Raw genomic sequence first — 17,042 nt, 5'->3', positions numbered from 1 at the left:
TCCTCCTCAATGAATCGCTCAATTAACAAGCGCTTCACCGACTGTTTAGAGGCAGAACAGTGCTTTTGCATATGCCTTCCCTGTCAATACACTACGTAGGCAGCCACTGGTAATGAGATCAGCCACCAAACCCTGGGACAGGTTGCTTCTCTCAATGGCTTCCACAGATGTGAACAGGGAGCGCGTAGAGAGGGAGAGTTCGATCCTGGTTAGTGGTATCAAACCCGGGTTTCACATCTTGTATAATTACCACACCAGTGCTGTTCACAACATTCTAGCCATGGATATTCGTCATTGTTTTGTTTAGATTGTCCCATACAAGATGAAACACGTTGTTTCCCTTGCTGGTAATGATCTGCGGAGTATTATGTGGAAACCTTATCAAGAGCCTTGGCCATCACTGTCTCTAGTTCCTAAGGCGAAGTTGCATGTCTCACAGTGACCCAGCTTACTGAAGATATAGTGGTGAGTTGTTTGCTTCCATAGAGGTGCCCGATACTAGTGCAGCATGTGCTTTGGTAGTTTGGTAGAAGAAACAGGGCCACATCCTTATACTTAAATGAATAAGTCACCGCGTCTGCGACAGAGATGATGGCGCCGTAGACCAGGTTGTAGGTGATATAGCCTTTGTCACCCGGATAAAACTTGGCAAATGTGATCGAGTCATGAATATCATGGTTCTCAAGTCGGACCTTCAGCTTGTCACTTCTGTACTCTGGATTGGGGAAGCCACTTCTTTCAAACTCTTGTATGATTGTACAGAAGACTCAGCGATGTAAGTAACATAACCTCCTTCTGCCCAGCAACTCGGTCTTGAAATCAAGGACAACAGTGAATGCCAGCAGATGTGCAGCAGCTTTACGATCCTGCTCTGTTTCAATTGTCGCTTTCGCTTCATCACGCAGGTAAGTTGTGTACTTCGTGTTGAAAGAATCGCGACAGGAATAGTGGAAATTCGCCTCTCTTGCAAACAGGTCCTCACCTTGCACCATGCTATGTAGACGAAGTAGTCCTAGTTCTAGTGCCCGAGGCTCAATCTGTTTCCAATTAGGCTCCTTAAATGCTCCGTCTTTGTCCTTGAATGCTGGGAATTTGATGCATCTCTCATCTTTCATTTCCAGTCTTTCACAAAAGATACATTCTGGAGGGAACAGTCGCATGACAGTTGATAATTGTAATTTACGGTTACGAGAGGATTGTGATGTTGAAGACAAATTATTATTTCCTGCACTACATTTCAAACGATATTAATTTTCAGTAAAGTTTTGGTAGCAGCCTCGATGATATCCAATTGTTTCTATATAAATCTGCACCAGCAAGACTCTCCGGAATGTGATTACAGACATCATCCATGTACGTGAGTCAAGAGGTTCAATGTGTCTTTTGTCGCAAATGTCATGTAGCTGAGCCAGCTTGTCAGTGCCGGAGCCCCTTACTTTACTGAGCGGCGTATAATCTAGATGCTCAATACCACTCACATGTAAAATACAATTTACAGGTGGACGTTTCTGCAGTGAGTCTGACTCGGTACCTTTATCACCCTTGCGTTTTGGCATGATTATCCACCACTTCACTATTACTATGCTACGATTTTTAGTTCACTAACATCAGTTCTAGCTAATAATAAGTTAAGTCATGCACCTAGACTAGAAAATAGTAAATATCCTTCTCAATGTACCAAAAAGAGCTCCTATTATATACAGACGAGTATGCCTTGAAGATACTATTTGTAGTAATATTTTGCATTTTAATGTATCCAACATGAAAATAACCCTTTTATTGATTGCTCATGTCCACATTATCCCGAAAAATGGGGTCATTTGTCTTCCTATGATGTCTAGTTCAAAAGTTATGTCAATTTCATTGAATTTTGTCGGAATCCAAGATGGCCGCCAAATAAACGCCATGGGACATAATATTTTGCATTTTAATGTATCCAACATGTTTAAATCATGATAATAAACCTTTTAATTGATTGTTCATGTCCACATTATCCCGAAAAATGGGGTCATTTGTCTTCCTATGATGTCTAGTTCAAAAGTTATGTCAATTTAATTGAATTTTGTCGGAATCCAAGATGGCCGCCAAATGAACGCCATGGGACATAATATTTTGCATTTTAATGTATCCAACATGTTTAAATCATGACAATAAACCTTTTAATTGATTGCTCATGTCCACATTATCCCGAAAAATGGGGTCATTTGTCTTCCTATGATGTCTAGTTCAAAAGTTATGTCAATTTAATTGAATTTTGTCGGAATCCAAGATGGCCGCCAAATGAACCCCATGGGACAATATTTAATTTTTGGAACATCAAAATTCATTTACTAGACACCTTCAGGATTACAAAAATGTAAGTTAGAAAAAAAAAAGCACTCGGTGCATGGGAACCCCCTTTGGTGAATATACTAGTATGATATTGTACAAAATATCAATTATATGTGTGAAAGAATATAAATACATTTCAAGCATATAAACAATAGGTATCAAAATGTAGGGACACCGGGGAGTGTCCGCCCTCGGGGCAAGTTCGCCCATCACGTGCTTCTGATCTCGTGACTGCCAGCACACATCGCAGCTAAGTACCATAGATTATCAAATAAAAATTCCTTTAAAAGGAATAGGGTGGGCAAATGAAAAATTGTCAAGAGAAATGAAAGAATGAGTAAGTCAAGTTCACAATTAAAAACAGGGAAAATATGACACAACATCGATTTCCAATAGGAGAATAACACAAAACGTATAAACAAAGTTAAAAGAGTTTTTAACTTTATACGTTTATACGTTTGTTATTCCCCCATTGGAGGTTGTGTCATATTTTCCCTGATTTAATCTGATCTATTGCTTATCCTTTGTTCTCTGCTGGTCAGTTGGAACAGATTTTCCCTGTTTTTATATTAACCCTTCACATCATAACACAAGACGTTTTATGTTAACATTTTATATAAAACATGGTTATAAAACTTTTGTAGATAACAGTTATTTAAAACATTTTCGTAATCATACCTAGAGGTTTTTTTTTATCATCAGATAGAAAGACTTCTGCTCATCTTCTCTGGTGAGATAACAGGGCTGGGGTATCTTTCCATATCAAAGTTTAAAAATCTGTCATATCAATTTCCTCAATATGTTGTATTGCAACTTATGAGGGGAAATGTTTGATTTTACAATATTTCGATATTATTTTTTATCTTTGTAACTTTATTATGATTAACATAACTGTATTTCAAAGCGTCAAACTATATCATTATTTTGTCCCAACAAAAATAATCCAGGAATAAAATATTCATTCATATGTTTATTTATTTTATTCAACCTGGGCCATTTCTACTGGTGCACATGCATTCTAATAATTTGTCTATAATACCTTATACAAGCATCAAAGATTTGAAAAGTAAATAGCCTATGTACACACTGAACACAATGCACATACAAGCTGTATTTAAGTACATGCTGAAGCTGTTAGTATAAAATGATATATATGACCTTCACGATGCTATTAATTTAGCCCAAAGATTAGGAAAACTAGCAAAACTGGTGAACTGGTACTGTTCAAATAAAAACATCTCCAAATCTTGCTGCAATTTCCAAATAGTATTTCTATTACTTAAATAATTATTTTTGTTATTTCTTTTAATACAAACACATTACTGCCTATGACGACTTTATCGTATTACTTACATATCAAAATCAAGTAATAATTACAAAACTCGCCGTAAACTATCACCTCTGTGGGTGTTTGGGATATAACCGGCACGAATATTTTCTCAACACTGCGGCATGTGAAAAAGTAGGTCAATAGTCAGAGAATACAGGGTGGGTGCGGCACGCCGCACCCACCCAACGCCGCACCCACCCAAAAATGTTTTTTGATAATCTATGTAAGTACTCAAGAAAACAAGACAGTCCGAGACATTTCGCCACAGAAATTATCGTCAAAAAACCTTCCCGTGTCATAGAAGTTTACTCTTTTTAATTAGTAATATTGTAATAATTTCCAGACATTGCAGAGACGGGTTTCATTCGTATATTATTTCGGAAGGTGACCGATTTGCCCAACACATTATGCAATTAAAACATCGATATTTGTGTGTTGTGTAGGCATACGATGTAAAGAAAAAAAGTACCCTTGGGGCGTGTCCGCCCAGTATGAAGGGCTAAGTTCACTCTGTGTTTTCCCAGGCGGACTCATTCTGGGCCGGACTCACCCCATCCGGTGTATTATGCAAAATATGTATACTAACATCTTTAAACAAGGTAGAACTACTGGCAATTATGTTTTTTTTAAATCAAGTGGCATTATTTCCATGATCATACAACCGTTTATGTCCTAACCATAATCCTCCGAAGTTGTAAATATCATATTCTTGCTCACTTTTGACATTAGCTTACATCATACTCCCCCCCCCCCCTAAATTTAGTAACTTAATTCATTTTATAGAATTACATATCATCCACTGGTGTTCTAATATCAGATAAGAGAATTATCTGTGATGAAGTACTTGAAGCTGGCATAGTCCAAAATAATGTGGAAGAGGAAGAAACTACTTCGCACGTTTTACAACACCAATTCTCTTGGAAATAGACAAAATAGATAAATTAGACAAAATAACTTCTTAAATACCAAGATATTTGAAAACATCAATTCTCTAAGGTCATATCTTCCAAGGGGTGGGTGTATGGGTTTTGACTATTGGCTAGAGTACATGTACATTATCTTGTCACCTTTTGAATTCTATATGTTGCCAAAGTTCTTGAACCATAAAAGAAAGTGTTTTTACCCATAAAAGGTATCAATAGCTGTTAGTTATTTATGTGCCATTTGTCGTTATTGCAGTGAGGGTGAAACATGGCAAAAGTTGCGTTCTGCAATAAGCCCAGGAATCTTGAAACCCAGTGCACTTGTATCACACGTTGGCTCTATGCACGAAGTAGCCGTAGATCTTACCAACAAATTGAGATCAATTCAAAAACCAGATGGCGTTATTCCAGACATTGAGACAGAACTGTACAAATGGTCCATGGAATGTAAGTTTGTTTAATAGTGCACGAGACGTTAAAACGTCTTACAAATCAGAAACACATTTTGGGAACATGCTGGAGCAATGTTCATATTCACATAGAATTTTGACAAAAGTGTTCGAACACCACATGTCCATATGATATATTTAAAGGTGTTCATCAGGTTTGGTAATCATAGAAAATCACAAGATTAAAATTTTGTTTACGGGAAGGGGTATGAACGTTTGGACAGTATTCATTGTGGGACATTAGAGCACATCAGACAAATCGAATTGCATTCTGAATACAAAGAATGTCATTCTGATATCAAATAATTTTGATTTTTTGAAATTCGCAATGTTTTATGGCAAATCATTAAAAATTGATATTTTTGATATTTAACAGTACTCGAAGTAAACTTTATAAATCTGATGATTTATACTTAACGTGTATGTAGGTGGGATGAAAAGCCGACGATCAATTGAAAATTTTGACCTTTAACGTGTAGGTAGGTGGGATGAAAAGCCGACGATCAATTGAAAATTTTGACCTTTCGTATTGAAGATATGGATTTTTTCCCAAAACACCAAAGAAAAATTAGGTCTTTTTGGGGAAAAAATCCATATCTTCAATATGAAAGGTCAAAATTTTCAATTGATCGTCGGCTTTTCCTCCCAGCTACACACACTTTAAGAATATATCATTAGATTTATAAAATTTACTTCGAGGACTGTTATATATCAAAATTTGACAAATATCAAATTTTATAATTTGTCATAAAATTTGTATTATATCGTGATTTTCAAAAATGAAAATTATTTGATATCAGAAAGACATGCTTCGTATTCAGAATGCAATTCGATACGTCTGATGTGCTCTCATGTTCCATAAAAAATACTGTCGAAACGCTCAAAACGCTCATTCCAGATCCCTTAAACCAAGCAAAAATTCAAACTTATTTTTTTTCCACAAAGCTGGAATTGTTGTGCTGATCCAACAATGGAATGGCGTGAAGAAGTTCTATAAAGATAATATCGTGTTATTATCCAAATATTAAACCGTTATGTGTGTTTACTAATTCATGTTGGTCGTTTTTCATGGCCCATTTTTCTTTTGCTAGGGGTGAGGAGGTGAATGGGATAAAAGATAATTTCAAGGGACTCTGAAAATGTGCCTCAAATTTGGAGTGTTATCCGTGCTGTCGCTTCATAAAGTAATGTTAGACTTCGTTTCAGTCAGAATATTGGTTTGCAAGTGGGTTACAGTCCTTTACATTTCAAGCTGTTTATTTTGTCTGCAGCTATGTCGTAATAATAATACGACGCCCTTTCGATACGCGTATTTATTTGTAACAACCATTAAGGGGTCGCAATACGCTAACCCTAAACCCTAACCCTGCAGACAACAAGTTTCAAATTTTTTTAAAAATTCAAAAAATTTCAGAAATGTAGATTTTTATGACCATATTTGGAATCAGCATGAAAAATGCATTAAAATGAGTACAAACAAGCCTAGTATTGGTTCAGTAGTTCTTAAGATAGCTCTTGATATTTTGAAAAATATTTCAAAACTTTTTCCGTTGAAGCTTATGGCTAGCACCCTCCGCCTTCAATGTTTACATTCTTTTAATGGCCGCATTTCATTTCACTTTCAGCATCTACAACGTACTTCTTTGACAAAAGGCTAGGCCTGATCACAGAAAGAGTCTTGAAGAAAGAAAACCAAGAATTCTTCGATGCACTCCAAGTTTTAGAATTGGAAACTGGAAAAATCTTTGTTCTCACAGCAGAGGTTCTCAACAATTTGCCAAAGAGTCGTAATCCGATTCTTAAGTGCAACAAGGCTTGGGACGAACTATTTGCAATCAGTAAGTGCATTGAACTTAGTTGAGAAAGAATTTACTTGATTGAAAAATGAAGAAATGAAATAAAAATTAAAAAGAAGTAAAATATAATTATATTTTAAAATATTTCAGCAAAGACATATGTTGATGAGAAGATGGGTGTATTAGCCAAGAAAGCAGCAAAAGGAGAGAATTTTGATGATGGAACATTTGTTGCTTATTTGATGATCAAGAATAAGTTAACGAAAGAGGAAATCTATGGTACTGTGTCGGAAATATTTCCCGCCTCTGTGTATACGGTACGTGTATCAAATGCTACAAGAACTGTTTATTTTATTTATTTATTTATTTATTTATTTATTTATTTATTTATTTATTTATTTATTTATTTATTTATTTATTTATTGTTTGTTTGTTTGTTTGTTTGTTTGTTTGTTTGTTTGTTTGTTTGTTTGTTTGTTTGTTTGTTTATTTATTTATTTATTTATTTATTTATTTATTTATTTATTTATTTATTTATTTATTTATTTATTTATCTGTCTCTATACCATCAATGATATAAATACCTCTCTTCCTAAAACATGTTAAAGGGATTACTCAGCGAGCTGCCGAATTCGAACACACTAAATTCATCAAAAGGTAGATCATTAGTTTTTGAAACAATCATAGACGTGCTGATGTTGAACTTTCTCCGGATTTCAAACATTGCTTGTTGCCAGATTTGGCATCGCAGATGATGCCAAATCAGTGCAAGAAATCAAAATCAGAATTGCTGTAGCGATATCATCACTAGCCAATCCAAAACCCATTTGGAGAAAAAAGAACATCTCAATGGCAGCAAGAATGATCCTTCTGAGAGCATTGGTAGTTGCCGTCTTCCTGTGTGGGTGTGAAACCTGGACACTAAATGCCGAGATGGAAAAAGGATTAACGCATTTGAGATGAACTGCTTGAGAATGCTCCTCCAGGACCACTACTCTACACATACTACCAACAAGCAAGTAAGGGCAATGATAGACATTTTCATTGGAGAACACGAACATCTGATCTCCATTGTGAAAAGAAGACAACTCCAGTGGTTTGCCCATGTGATCAGGTGGAAGAACAGTCTAGCAAACACCATTCTGCAGGGAGGTACAGATGGGGTAAGGAAGAGAGGAAGACCAAAGAAGACGTGAATTGATAACATCAAAGACTGGACTGGACTGAACTTTGACCTGCTCGTACGAACAGCTGAGGACACAGAACTTTGGAAATTGTGCATCTCTTAAGCCATCACTATGTCGCCCCAACGGCCTCCTAGCTTTGGGACGTAGATAGGTAGATATTAAGTGTAGATGGATGAGTTAGAGTAGATAGATAGTTAGATAGATAGATGTGCTAATGATGTGAAAGTAATATGATATATCTCGGTTTTGTCCTTTTAGACAGGAAATACGAGTGCTTTCTTAATTCATGAAGTCTCTCAGCATCCAGAAATCCAAGACAAACTGTATGACGAATTAATGCTTATCAACCCTGAGGGCGCTACTCCTACATCTGAAATGATCAACAGTATGACTTATTTAAGGGCAACTGTCAAAGAAGCACAGAGGTGCGTAATAATAATGAAAATTAGTAATGGTTTTATGTATCTAAAGTATTTAAACGGTTGCAATTGGGAAAAAAGAGGAGTCAGATTGCATGGGAGGGGATTCCCAAAAAGCCATTACACACCAACTCTTGCAAAGGGGTTTCTCATCATTAAAATGTAAACAAAGATAAATAATCAAATTAAATTACTCAGGGCACATCACAACCTTAATCATTCACACAGGAAGTGTGAATTTCAAATGTGGTTACCTGGATGTGTGACTCCATTTGAAATCTAAACCATCTGCGTGGGAGATTAAAGCAATAATGTGTGATTTGCATAAAGAATAGATTCCTATTTAAATGCTTGTTTTCACTGATCACAATATAACGAAGAAAATTGCGATTTCATTGCAGCGCCTACAATTCGTGTACAACGTTCGCCGATCGTATTACATGTAATTCTGCACGGAGCATCGCGCTCGATGTGTGTACACATAAGCTGACATCCACGTGTCATGTTAGCAAGCACTCGATCGGTGAACTTTGAATAAAACCGGGTCTCCCCGGTTTTAATTTAAAAAGTTAAATTTTACTGTTATTAAAGCACTTCAGGCTTAGTCTTTTACGTCGTATTTTAGTACACCACTGGGCATTATAAGTATGCGATAACTAGAAATCCGAGTAAAATTGAGGGCGTCGCTGTGAAGCAAATCACACATTATGGCTTTAAGGTAATGTCTTCCATAAGGGTTGAATGGATTTCAATTCGTAAAGCTTGATCGTCATGTTACAATAGCTTCGTGTATTACCAATTCGTTTCATGCGGTGTGGTGGTTTTTTTTTCCAGACTTTACCCAATCACTTTAGCTACTGCTAGGGTTCTTGACGAGGATATTATAATCAAGGGATATAATGTTCCAAAAGGAGTGAGTGCAAACATATGTGACCCATCACATCAAAACCTACCAGTTGTCATCAGAAATTAAAACTGAGATTTAAAAACTAGGATAAACTGCTATGAGGCGAACCCAGCTCAAAATATCTTTATACCTTTTCATCTTCTTTCATTGTTATCTGCAAATGAAGCTAGCCGATAACTGGTCGGTTTTGACATGATGGGTCACATAGCATGATTGTTTCGTCTATTCAACTGTTGTTGTTGTTTGTTTGTTTGTTTTTGTTTGGGGGGTTTCTTTTCTTTTTGTTCTTTTTTGTTTGTTTGTTTTCTTTTTTTTGAGAAAAAAAAGCCGGATCCTGCACTTTGTTTGTTCAGGTAGGTCTTTCTGTGACATACGCTCAGGTCCTGATGGGGGCAAGATCATTTCTTTTTTCATGCTAATACCCTGCATAGGGATGCTGGTCTATGTGAGGTTAAAACAGAGAATCAAAAATGAAGATACAAAGCCACTAAGTGACAAACCTTTGGGTTAAGAGAAAGGACTGTTATTAGGCCATTTTAATTTAAAAAATAAATTTACCCAAGTATGGTTTAGTTTTAAATTTAGGATTTTTTTTCAAGTGTAAGGATACTTTTTGGGCGCAGTATACAAAGGTTATTTACATGATTACAATTCATATTTCAGACTAATATTACGACTAATTTCTACAACGCAAGTCGGGACCCCACGATTTTTGCGAACCCAAATGAATTCCAGCCTGAGCGTTGGCTTCAAAAAGAGAAAAAGTACCACCCGTTTGCTTCACTACCGTTTGGGCACGGAATCAGAATGTGTGTAGGTAAGTTGAGTCAAAATCATACGATTTTCGCAAAAAATTGCCGCGAAAATGCACAGTGCCACCGACAAGGAGGGGGATAAGGGTGCGTTACCCCAGAGCCCGAGGTCCTATGGGGCCGTAAAAGGTAAAGGAAACATACTTTACTATGGGCCATAACAGCAAAGAAAAGGGACCTCAGGGGCCCGTAAAAAAGTAAAGAAAAATACCTTGTAATTAAGACGTCTTTTCTTTGCTTTGCTATACCATATGGGTACGGGTCCATTAAGGTATTTTTCTTTGCTTATTAAGCTTTTTTACATGCCTTTCTTCCTTTAACGGGCCCATGGCATCTTTTCTTTGCTTTTTTACGGGCCCACTACGGTCTCTTTTATTTGCCTTTACGTGTCCACTATAAGGTCTGTTTTCTTTGCTCATTTACGCGGCCAAAAAGCAAACAAAACTAGGGGGCCCGTAAAAAAAGAAAACAGCGTTTCGAGCCAGGTGCAGCCGGTATCCAGTACGTTTGCTTGTTTGTTTATTTATTGGGGTGTGTTTGGTAGGCGTGTAGCGGGGCGTAGCCAGCTTTCTTGGTCAGGGGCAAAATGAAAAGGTTTTGGGGCAAGGACGAAAATTAAATTACCAGTTACATCATTTTAACCCGGTATTATCGGTGGGATATACATATACCGTTTTTGAGATATACTGTATATAAATCTTCGAGCTTCAAAAAAGGGCTTTATTGTGACAATGTACTCGCGTAGTGCGCAAGAAGTTTGTATTTTACTCTATTCTAGCCCATGATCTGATCTTCATGGCAGAAATCGCCATGGTAGGTTGAATCCACAGCCACCCATGGCCATTTTTCCGACCTTTGAGACGCATAATGATTCGGGGGACCTGACTAAGGCTACTGACAATAGCCGGGTAATTGATTTCTGCTGTGTGTGAGTAAGCTTGTATACGACATTGAGGTCAATGGTCATCGACTTTTACTGCCTCCATGGGAGTAGTGAGTGCAGCTATAGCCTGCGCGCTGTAATCCATACAGGACCAACGCAATATAAAATCAGAATTTTGGTCAGATTTTTAGTTCAAGACGCACGCTTCATTCTCAAGCCGCTAGCTAACGACTATCATATCTGTTCAACACGTATTTTCAAGTGTAAGGAACCAGTTCTGGTTTCTGTAGACGAAATCATTTACGGGAGATATTCATCATTTTCTACCCCGGTATCCAAAGATTTTCGTCTGATATCAAAATCGTGCATAGCATTTCACGTGTATCAATCCCGGGTATTTATTTTAGTATCTCTGCTGCACCATGTAATTATTAGCCAGGCGATGTCGGTGTGCGGGCTCCTTGCTATTTTTCTTCTTTTTTTTTTTTTTGGCACTAAATTAATTTGAAATTTCTCATACGTTTTTAATACATTTCAGGTCGCCGATTAGCACAACAAGAGATGTATCTTCTCTTATCAGAGGTAACTCATGTAGGCCTGTTTGATCATTTATCATTCGTAACTACATTGTATGCACATTTTTGTACGTTAAATTGCCACAACACGCACAATAAAGGTAACGTCCTAGTAGTCTCAATTCAAATACAATTTAGGCGGGTCAAATATTGCGACAAATATAGCTGACACACAAGAAGAATGGTATGGTTCTATGAAGGAACATCCAGGAGGAGTGTCATTTCCGCCCCATGTGCATGATTTTTTTTATCTACGAGGGGCGGTCAAAAAGTTCGTAGAACAAAGTGTGCTACTTTGTCGCACGATAATGAATTGGTCTCATTTGAAAGCTTGTTCCTTCAAAACATTACTGCCAAAATATTCGAATTTTGTATTACTGTTTTATGGGTAGGACACCCTGCAGAGGAAGCCCACTTCCTTGGTCTAGGGCCTAAACCACAGTATGTTTGCTTTAGTTATCTGACCCTTCTGTCGTGAATGGCAGTTTGACAAACTGAGAATAGTGTACAGGAAACAATCCGAGAACAGTCCCATTCCTACCACCACCCTTCTTCACTTGATGGCTCGATTTTGCTATAAAAATTGTATAGGCATGATAGGCATGGCCTCTAGTTAGCGAAACCAATTTTATGTGACGTGTCATGTCAAAAGGAGACACTTTTGGGCAGGATCGTAAATGGAGAAATAACCAAAAATCTGCCCGGGTGATTTTTTTTTCCAAAATTAGGGTTTGTTGCGAATTTGTGATGTTATTAATGTTTAAAATATTATCTGAGATTTTCAGACCAGAATATAACTGGCATCTTGTATTTTTGAGACATTTTTCAAGCTAATTCCTACTCTCAACATTGTCAATAATATTTTGAAAGGCCGATATCTCAATTTCCAATTTTATAATACCATAACTTACGAACTCGATATCTTTGCTTAGGAATGTCCGATTTCATTGGAGAAAACGGCGTTGTGGAGCAAAAAAACCTCCTCAAAATTGATAACCTGCCCAAAAGTGTCTCCTTTTGACAAGACACGTCACATATCAGGTTTGCTTGTGATAAATGGTAGTGAGCCTTCACTAACAAATGGCTCGTGGAGCAATCGGAAGACTTCCATTTTGTTGACAAAGAAGGTTTCAAGAAAAAATGAGACGAGTGCTTTAAGGTATGCAGTGACCATGTTCAAGTGTGAGACAGGAAGTATTTGGCTAGTACTCTTCTAAGCACCTTGTTCTACGAACTTATTGACCGACCCTCGTATTATTGGGCTCAACTTCAGAACCGCAAGACCTGTGGAAATATAAAAGCGATTATTGGCTTTTTTGTCTCATTCCCTATAATTAATTCTATTACCCCCACGACCCATTATTCAAAATCGCCCACTGTGATTTGTTGAAACGCGTCACGTGAAAGACCATTAATTAGCGATAAAGTGGCCAGGGCAACGAACTTTATGTTCTTCTATCATCACAGCGCACAGCAAAGCGCACAGAACACCTACTTATGTAGGGGAGAATGGAATGCCAGGGGTGTGTTATTGTATGTGCATACCTGCTTATAGGGGAGAATGGAATGTTAGGTTGTGTTATTGGAATGTGCATACGCTTTGGCTACGCGTAGGCGCTCCACCTTGAGGTAAACAACTTGAAATATTTGGGCAAAAAATCATGTGACATTTTCTCTTTAAATCGCACTATTTTGTGGTAATAGGTTCGGCTGCGCCTCGCCCATTATTTCCGTTTTTACTATACCTCGGACACATTATTTTCGTGTAAAGGATCATGCATTACCCTTTATTTCTTAATTAATAGTAAGAAGTTTTTTTAGTTAAATGGCTAAAACTGGAAAATATGTTTCCTACCCTCCCATTCACGTTAATAATACAGGATTTTAGACTAAAATTGTGTTGCCTTCTTTTGAAAAAAACACTATTAAGCTATTATCCTACTTTGTTTTATCTATAGCACCCTGTTCAACACTCATTTGTCCTACTTTTTTCAGCTCATCAGAAATTTCAGATTAGTTCCGACCAAACCAAATGTCGGCTCAAACTGTGCAGTGACACTTCATCCAGAATCATCGATAGAGCCCAAGTTGATTGATCGCCGAGAATATAGTAGCCAGAGCGAGGAGCAGTGAACACTCTAAACTTACATATCGATCATTATAAAAACTGACTTGTTTAGTTCTTTGTTAAACCCTTACTATGACTATCCTTACATCACACAACAAACACAGAACAACAAATATAGCATTTTGGTGTCGGTTTATTGCTGCCAAACGTGTAGCACACACTGTGCCATGCTATACAGAATTAGGATATCGTGCCTACGCTAATACAATAGGGCAGCTTACCACAGGAATCAACGTGATAACTAGGGGGCTGCGCAACCTCAAAAAAACTTGAACACAATTTTTTATTTTTTTATTTTGCTGAACAAGAAAAATCTGAGGGCATAGTACTTGGCTCCTGCCTAGGCTATCCCATGCCAACCTGGTGTTGATTCCTTCCTTCCCGCTAATAAAAACTCTTAATCGACCAAAATCCCACCCGAGACTAAAACTGGCTTTAATATAAATATTTACTGATGATTCTAAACATTCATGCTTCTGAAGAAGAAGCAAACTTGACACACACTACTTAAATTCAACTGCGCAACTGCTTTTCAGTTTATTTTTGTTCGCTTTGTATGTAGGGCTTCCTTTAATTTAGTGCTCTTTGAGCACTATTGGGTATTGCCTGTGCTTTTTGCCAAATGTTATAAAAGAATAGAACGTGTTGCCGTGATAGAAACCGAACCTGAAGTGAGGTTACTCACACACTCTCCCACACAGGAATAGTCATACTATTACGTAACGCAAAGAACATCAATATATTCTTATTCGGGGGCTCTCAACCGAATATATTTTCATATTTTGAAAAGTTCCTGCAGTTCATAAGCTTATCAATATTATGCGACACACCTCATGAACCATTATATCAAATATAATAACTGAACTGTAATTAATAACTTTTATTTCACATATTAAAATATGTAAAATCTATTTTAAACTTATGACAAGTACCTGGGTAAGGTAGTAGGTCTTTTTTGTATGAGCGCAAGGTGTGGTCCAAAGATTAGCCCAAGTCATTTATTGGCTTACACTTGGGCGTCTGTGAACGTCTTAGTGCACCAGGAGGAAGCTATCAGGGGGTCATGATCATTATGATCTTAGTAAAACGTCTCATAAAGACGAGAGTAAAGTAATCATCACATGGCATTTGTATAAGTATACAAAGAGCGATTAGAACTACGTCCTGGTAAGATATCTGCAATCAATCCTAGGTTCCAGGATCGTGCCTAGGTAAAACTGTGCAAGTAGAGTCCGTGCTTTAAAATGTAGAGCCCGTGCTTGTATAGGTACATTTTATATGTGGCCTAACTTTATCCCTCTTTTGGAACCCTAATCCTAATTCCAAATCATAACCCTAAAACCTATTTCTAACCCTAATCCGAAACGTACCCCTAATCCTGATCCTCTATTTTGTTACACAAAATCAAAACCGTAATTATAAATTAGACACCTAAAGACTTTTTCTTCAAACTTGATCTTTCATTTGCTGAGTAAATGGAACTCAAAGCAGCAGACAAATATTGGGTTCCACATGGGTCAGAACCGGAAATATCATCCGATTTTAATGAAATTTGTCTCAAATTGTTTGTCTTGTTATAACAATCCACAAAAAGAATAGTTTGCACTATGTAGGACATTTTGTTACCTAAGTCATACAGCTAAATCGGTCCTATTGATTGTGACCTATTTTGCTGTGTTTCCTCAGTAACAAAATGTTATATATAGTGCTAATTATTCTTTAGTGCATTGTAAAAAATGACAAACAATTTGAGGAAATTTTCATTAAAATTGGAAGATATTTTCTGCTTTCACTCGTGTGGGGCCTAAAGACTCTTGCGATTTAGTCTATTTAGATGCCAAGGGTACGAACTCGTTCGCGGTGGACTCAATTACAGCACTGTTTAATTAATTTATTGATGATAATTAAGGATCGGATATCAACGTTCGCACATCAGTGCACATCAGAAATATAGAATTGCATTCTGAATACAAGGAATGTCCTTCTGATATCAAGTAATTTTTATTTTTTGAAATTGGCGATATAAAGCAGATTTTCTTAATATTTAACAGTCTCGAAGTAAAATTTATAAATCTAATGACACTTACTTAAAGTGTATGTAGCTGGGAGGAAAGTTGTGAAAATTTTGACTTTTCGTGTTAAGAATATACATCGATTTTTAATAATTTGACATAAAATTTGTAGTATGTCACTAATTTCAAAAAATCTAAATTATTTGAGATCAAAAGGACATTCTTCGTATTCAGAATATCAGGCCACACAAAAAATACTATGCAAAGGTGGGTGATCGACCCCTTAACACAAAGGCGTAAAACACTGGTATTGGTTTTTGGTTTGTGATTATATCTGCTTTATGTTGTTTTTAGTGTAAGAGCAGTTCCTGGCAGGATATGTTGTATTAAATGCGATTCAAAGCAGCAGACATAAATAACATGACTATTCTTTTAATATAATATTTTACATGTTTGTAACAGGGTAGTATCCTTTCTTGTGTACTAATTATCCCTTGATGCATTTCCTCAAACTGTTGGGCAAATTCTAAGCGTTTCTGTTACATACATATTGTTCCCAATGCACTAGGTAACCCCCTGTGAATTGTCTAAAAGCTTCCCGCTTTTTAAATTCATCGTCGTAATCATGGTCGCCAACAAATGCGATGTTTATCAATTTTAGTAAAGACGCAGCATAAGTTTCACTTGCTTGTTTTGGTCTTGAATACGCATAATCTCTAACTTTACACAATTGCGCCTTTTTGCCAAAAACGTCAGCTAATGCTGCTTTAGACTATTCAAAATTTATCTTGGTTGTTTGGGGAAGTTGATCCCAGTATTCAAATTTAGTACCGTCTAATCTATTAGTTAGTGATCTTTCTACACCCCCATTATGAAATCTTCCCCTGGTTTACCAGTGAAATATGACGGGATATAATCAGGATCCCATTCAACATGCTGAGGTGGAACTTGACCCTCATTTTGACTACTATTGGGATCAGGCATTTTGAAATATTCAGTAACCCACAATATAATTTATTATTATTTATATCAGGCTTTTGAGCGATACAATAAAACTGTATATTGTACAATATTTGCAAAATACCCGGATGCTATACAATATTTTTTAAATATTGTACGCATATCGCGTACGCGTCGCGCGTTACCATGGTGAAAGCACCAACACGCGTCATGATACAACAGCACAACAATACAGACACCGTAACGGCACACAGGAGATTTCGCACTGTATAAACAAGTTAAGGGGTATAATCCACGCGTCTAGTACGCGCTCGTTTCTAACTGAAATTT

At 37.0% G+C, this 17,042-nt stretch overlaps 1 protein-coding gene across 1 annotated transcript; it reads left to right on the top strand.

Moving 5' to 3' along the window:
- Positions 1 to 674: 674 nt before the first annotated feature.
- LOC140169450 (1,25-dihydroxyvitamin D(3) 24-hydroxylase, mitochondrial-like) lies at positions 675 to 10,706 on the top strand. Its single transcript, XM_072192710.1, has 8 exons — positions 675 to 775; positions 4,841 to 5,031; positions 6,659 to 6,871; positions 6,980 to 7,146; positions 8,275 to 8,441; positions 9,270 to 9,348; positions 10,006 to 10,159; positions 10,699 to 10,706. Exons 1-8 carry the CDS (start codon positions 675 to 677, stop codon positions 10,704 to 10,706), a joined length of 1,080 nt encoding a protein of 359 aa, XP_072048811.1.
- The last annotated feature ends 6,336 nt before the right edge of the window (positions 10,707 to 17,042 follow it).

Source organism: Amphiura filiformis, chromosome 14 (genome assembly GCF_039555335.1).
Source record: "Amphiura filiformis chromosome 14, Afil_fr2py, whole genome shotgun sequence".
NCBI classification, from domain to species: domain Eukaryota; kingdom Metazoa; phylum Echinodermata; class Ophiuroidea; order Amphilepidida; family Amphiuridae; genus Amphiura; species Amphiura filiformis.
This window is presented reverse-complemented; position numbering and strand designations above follow the sequence as displayed.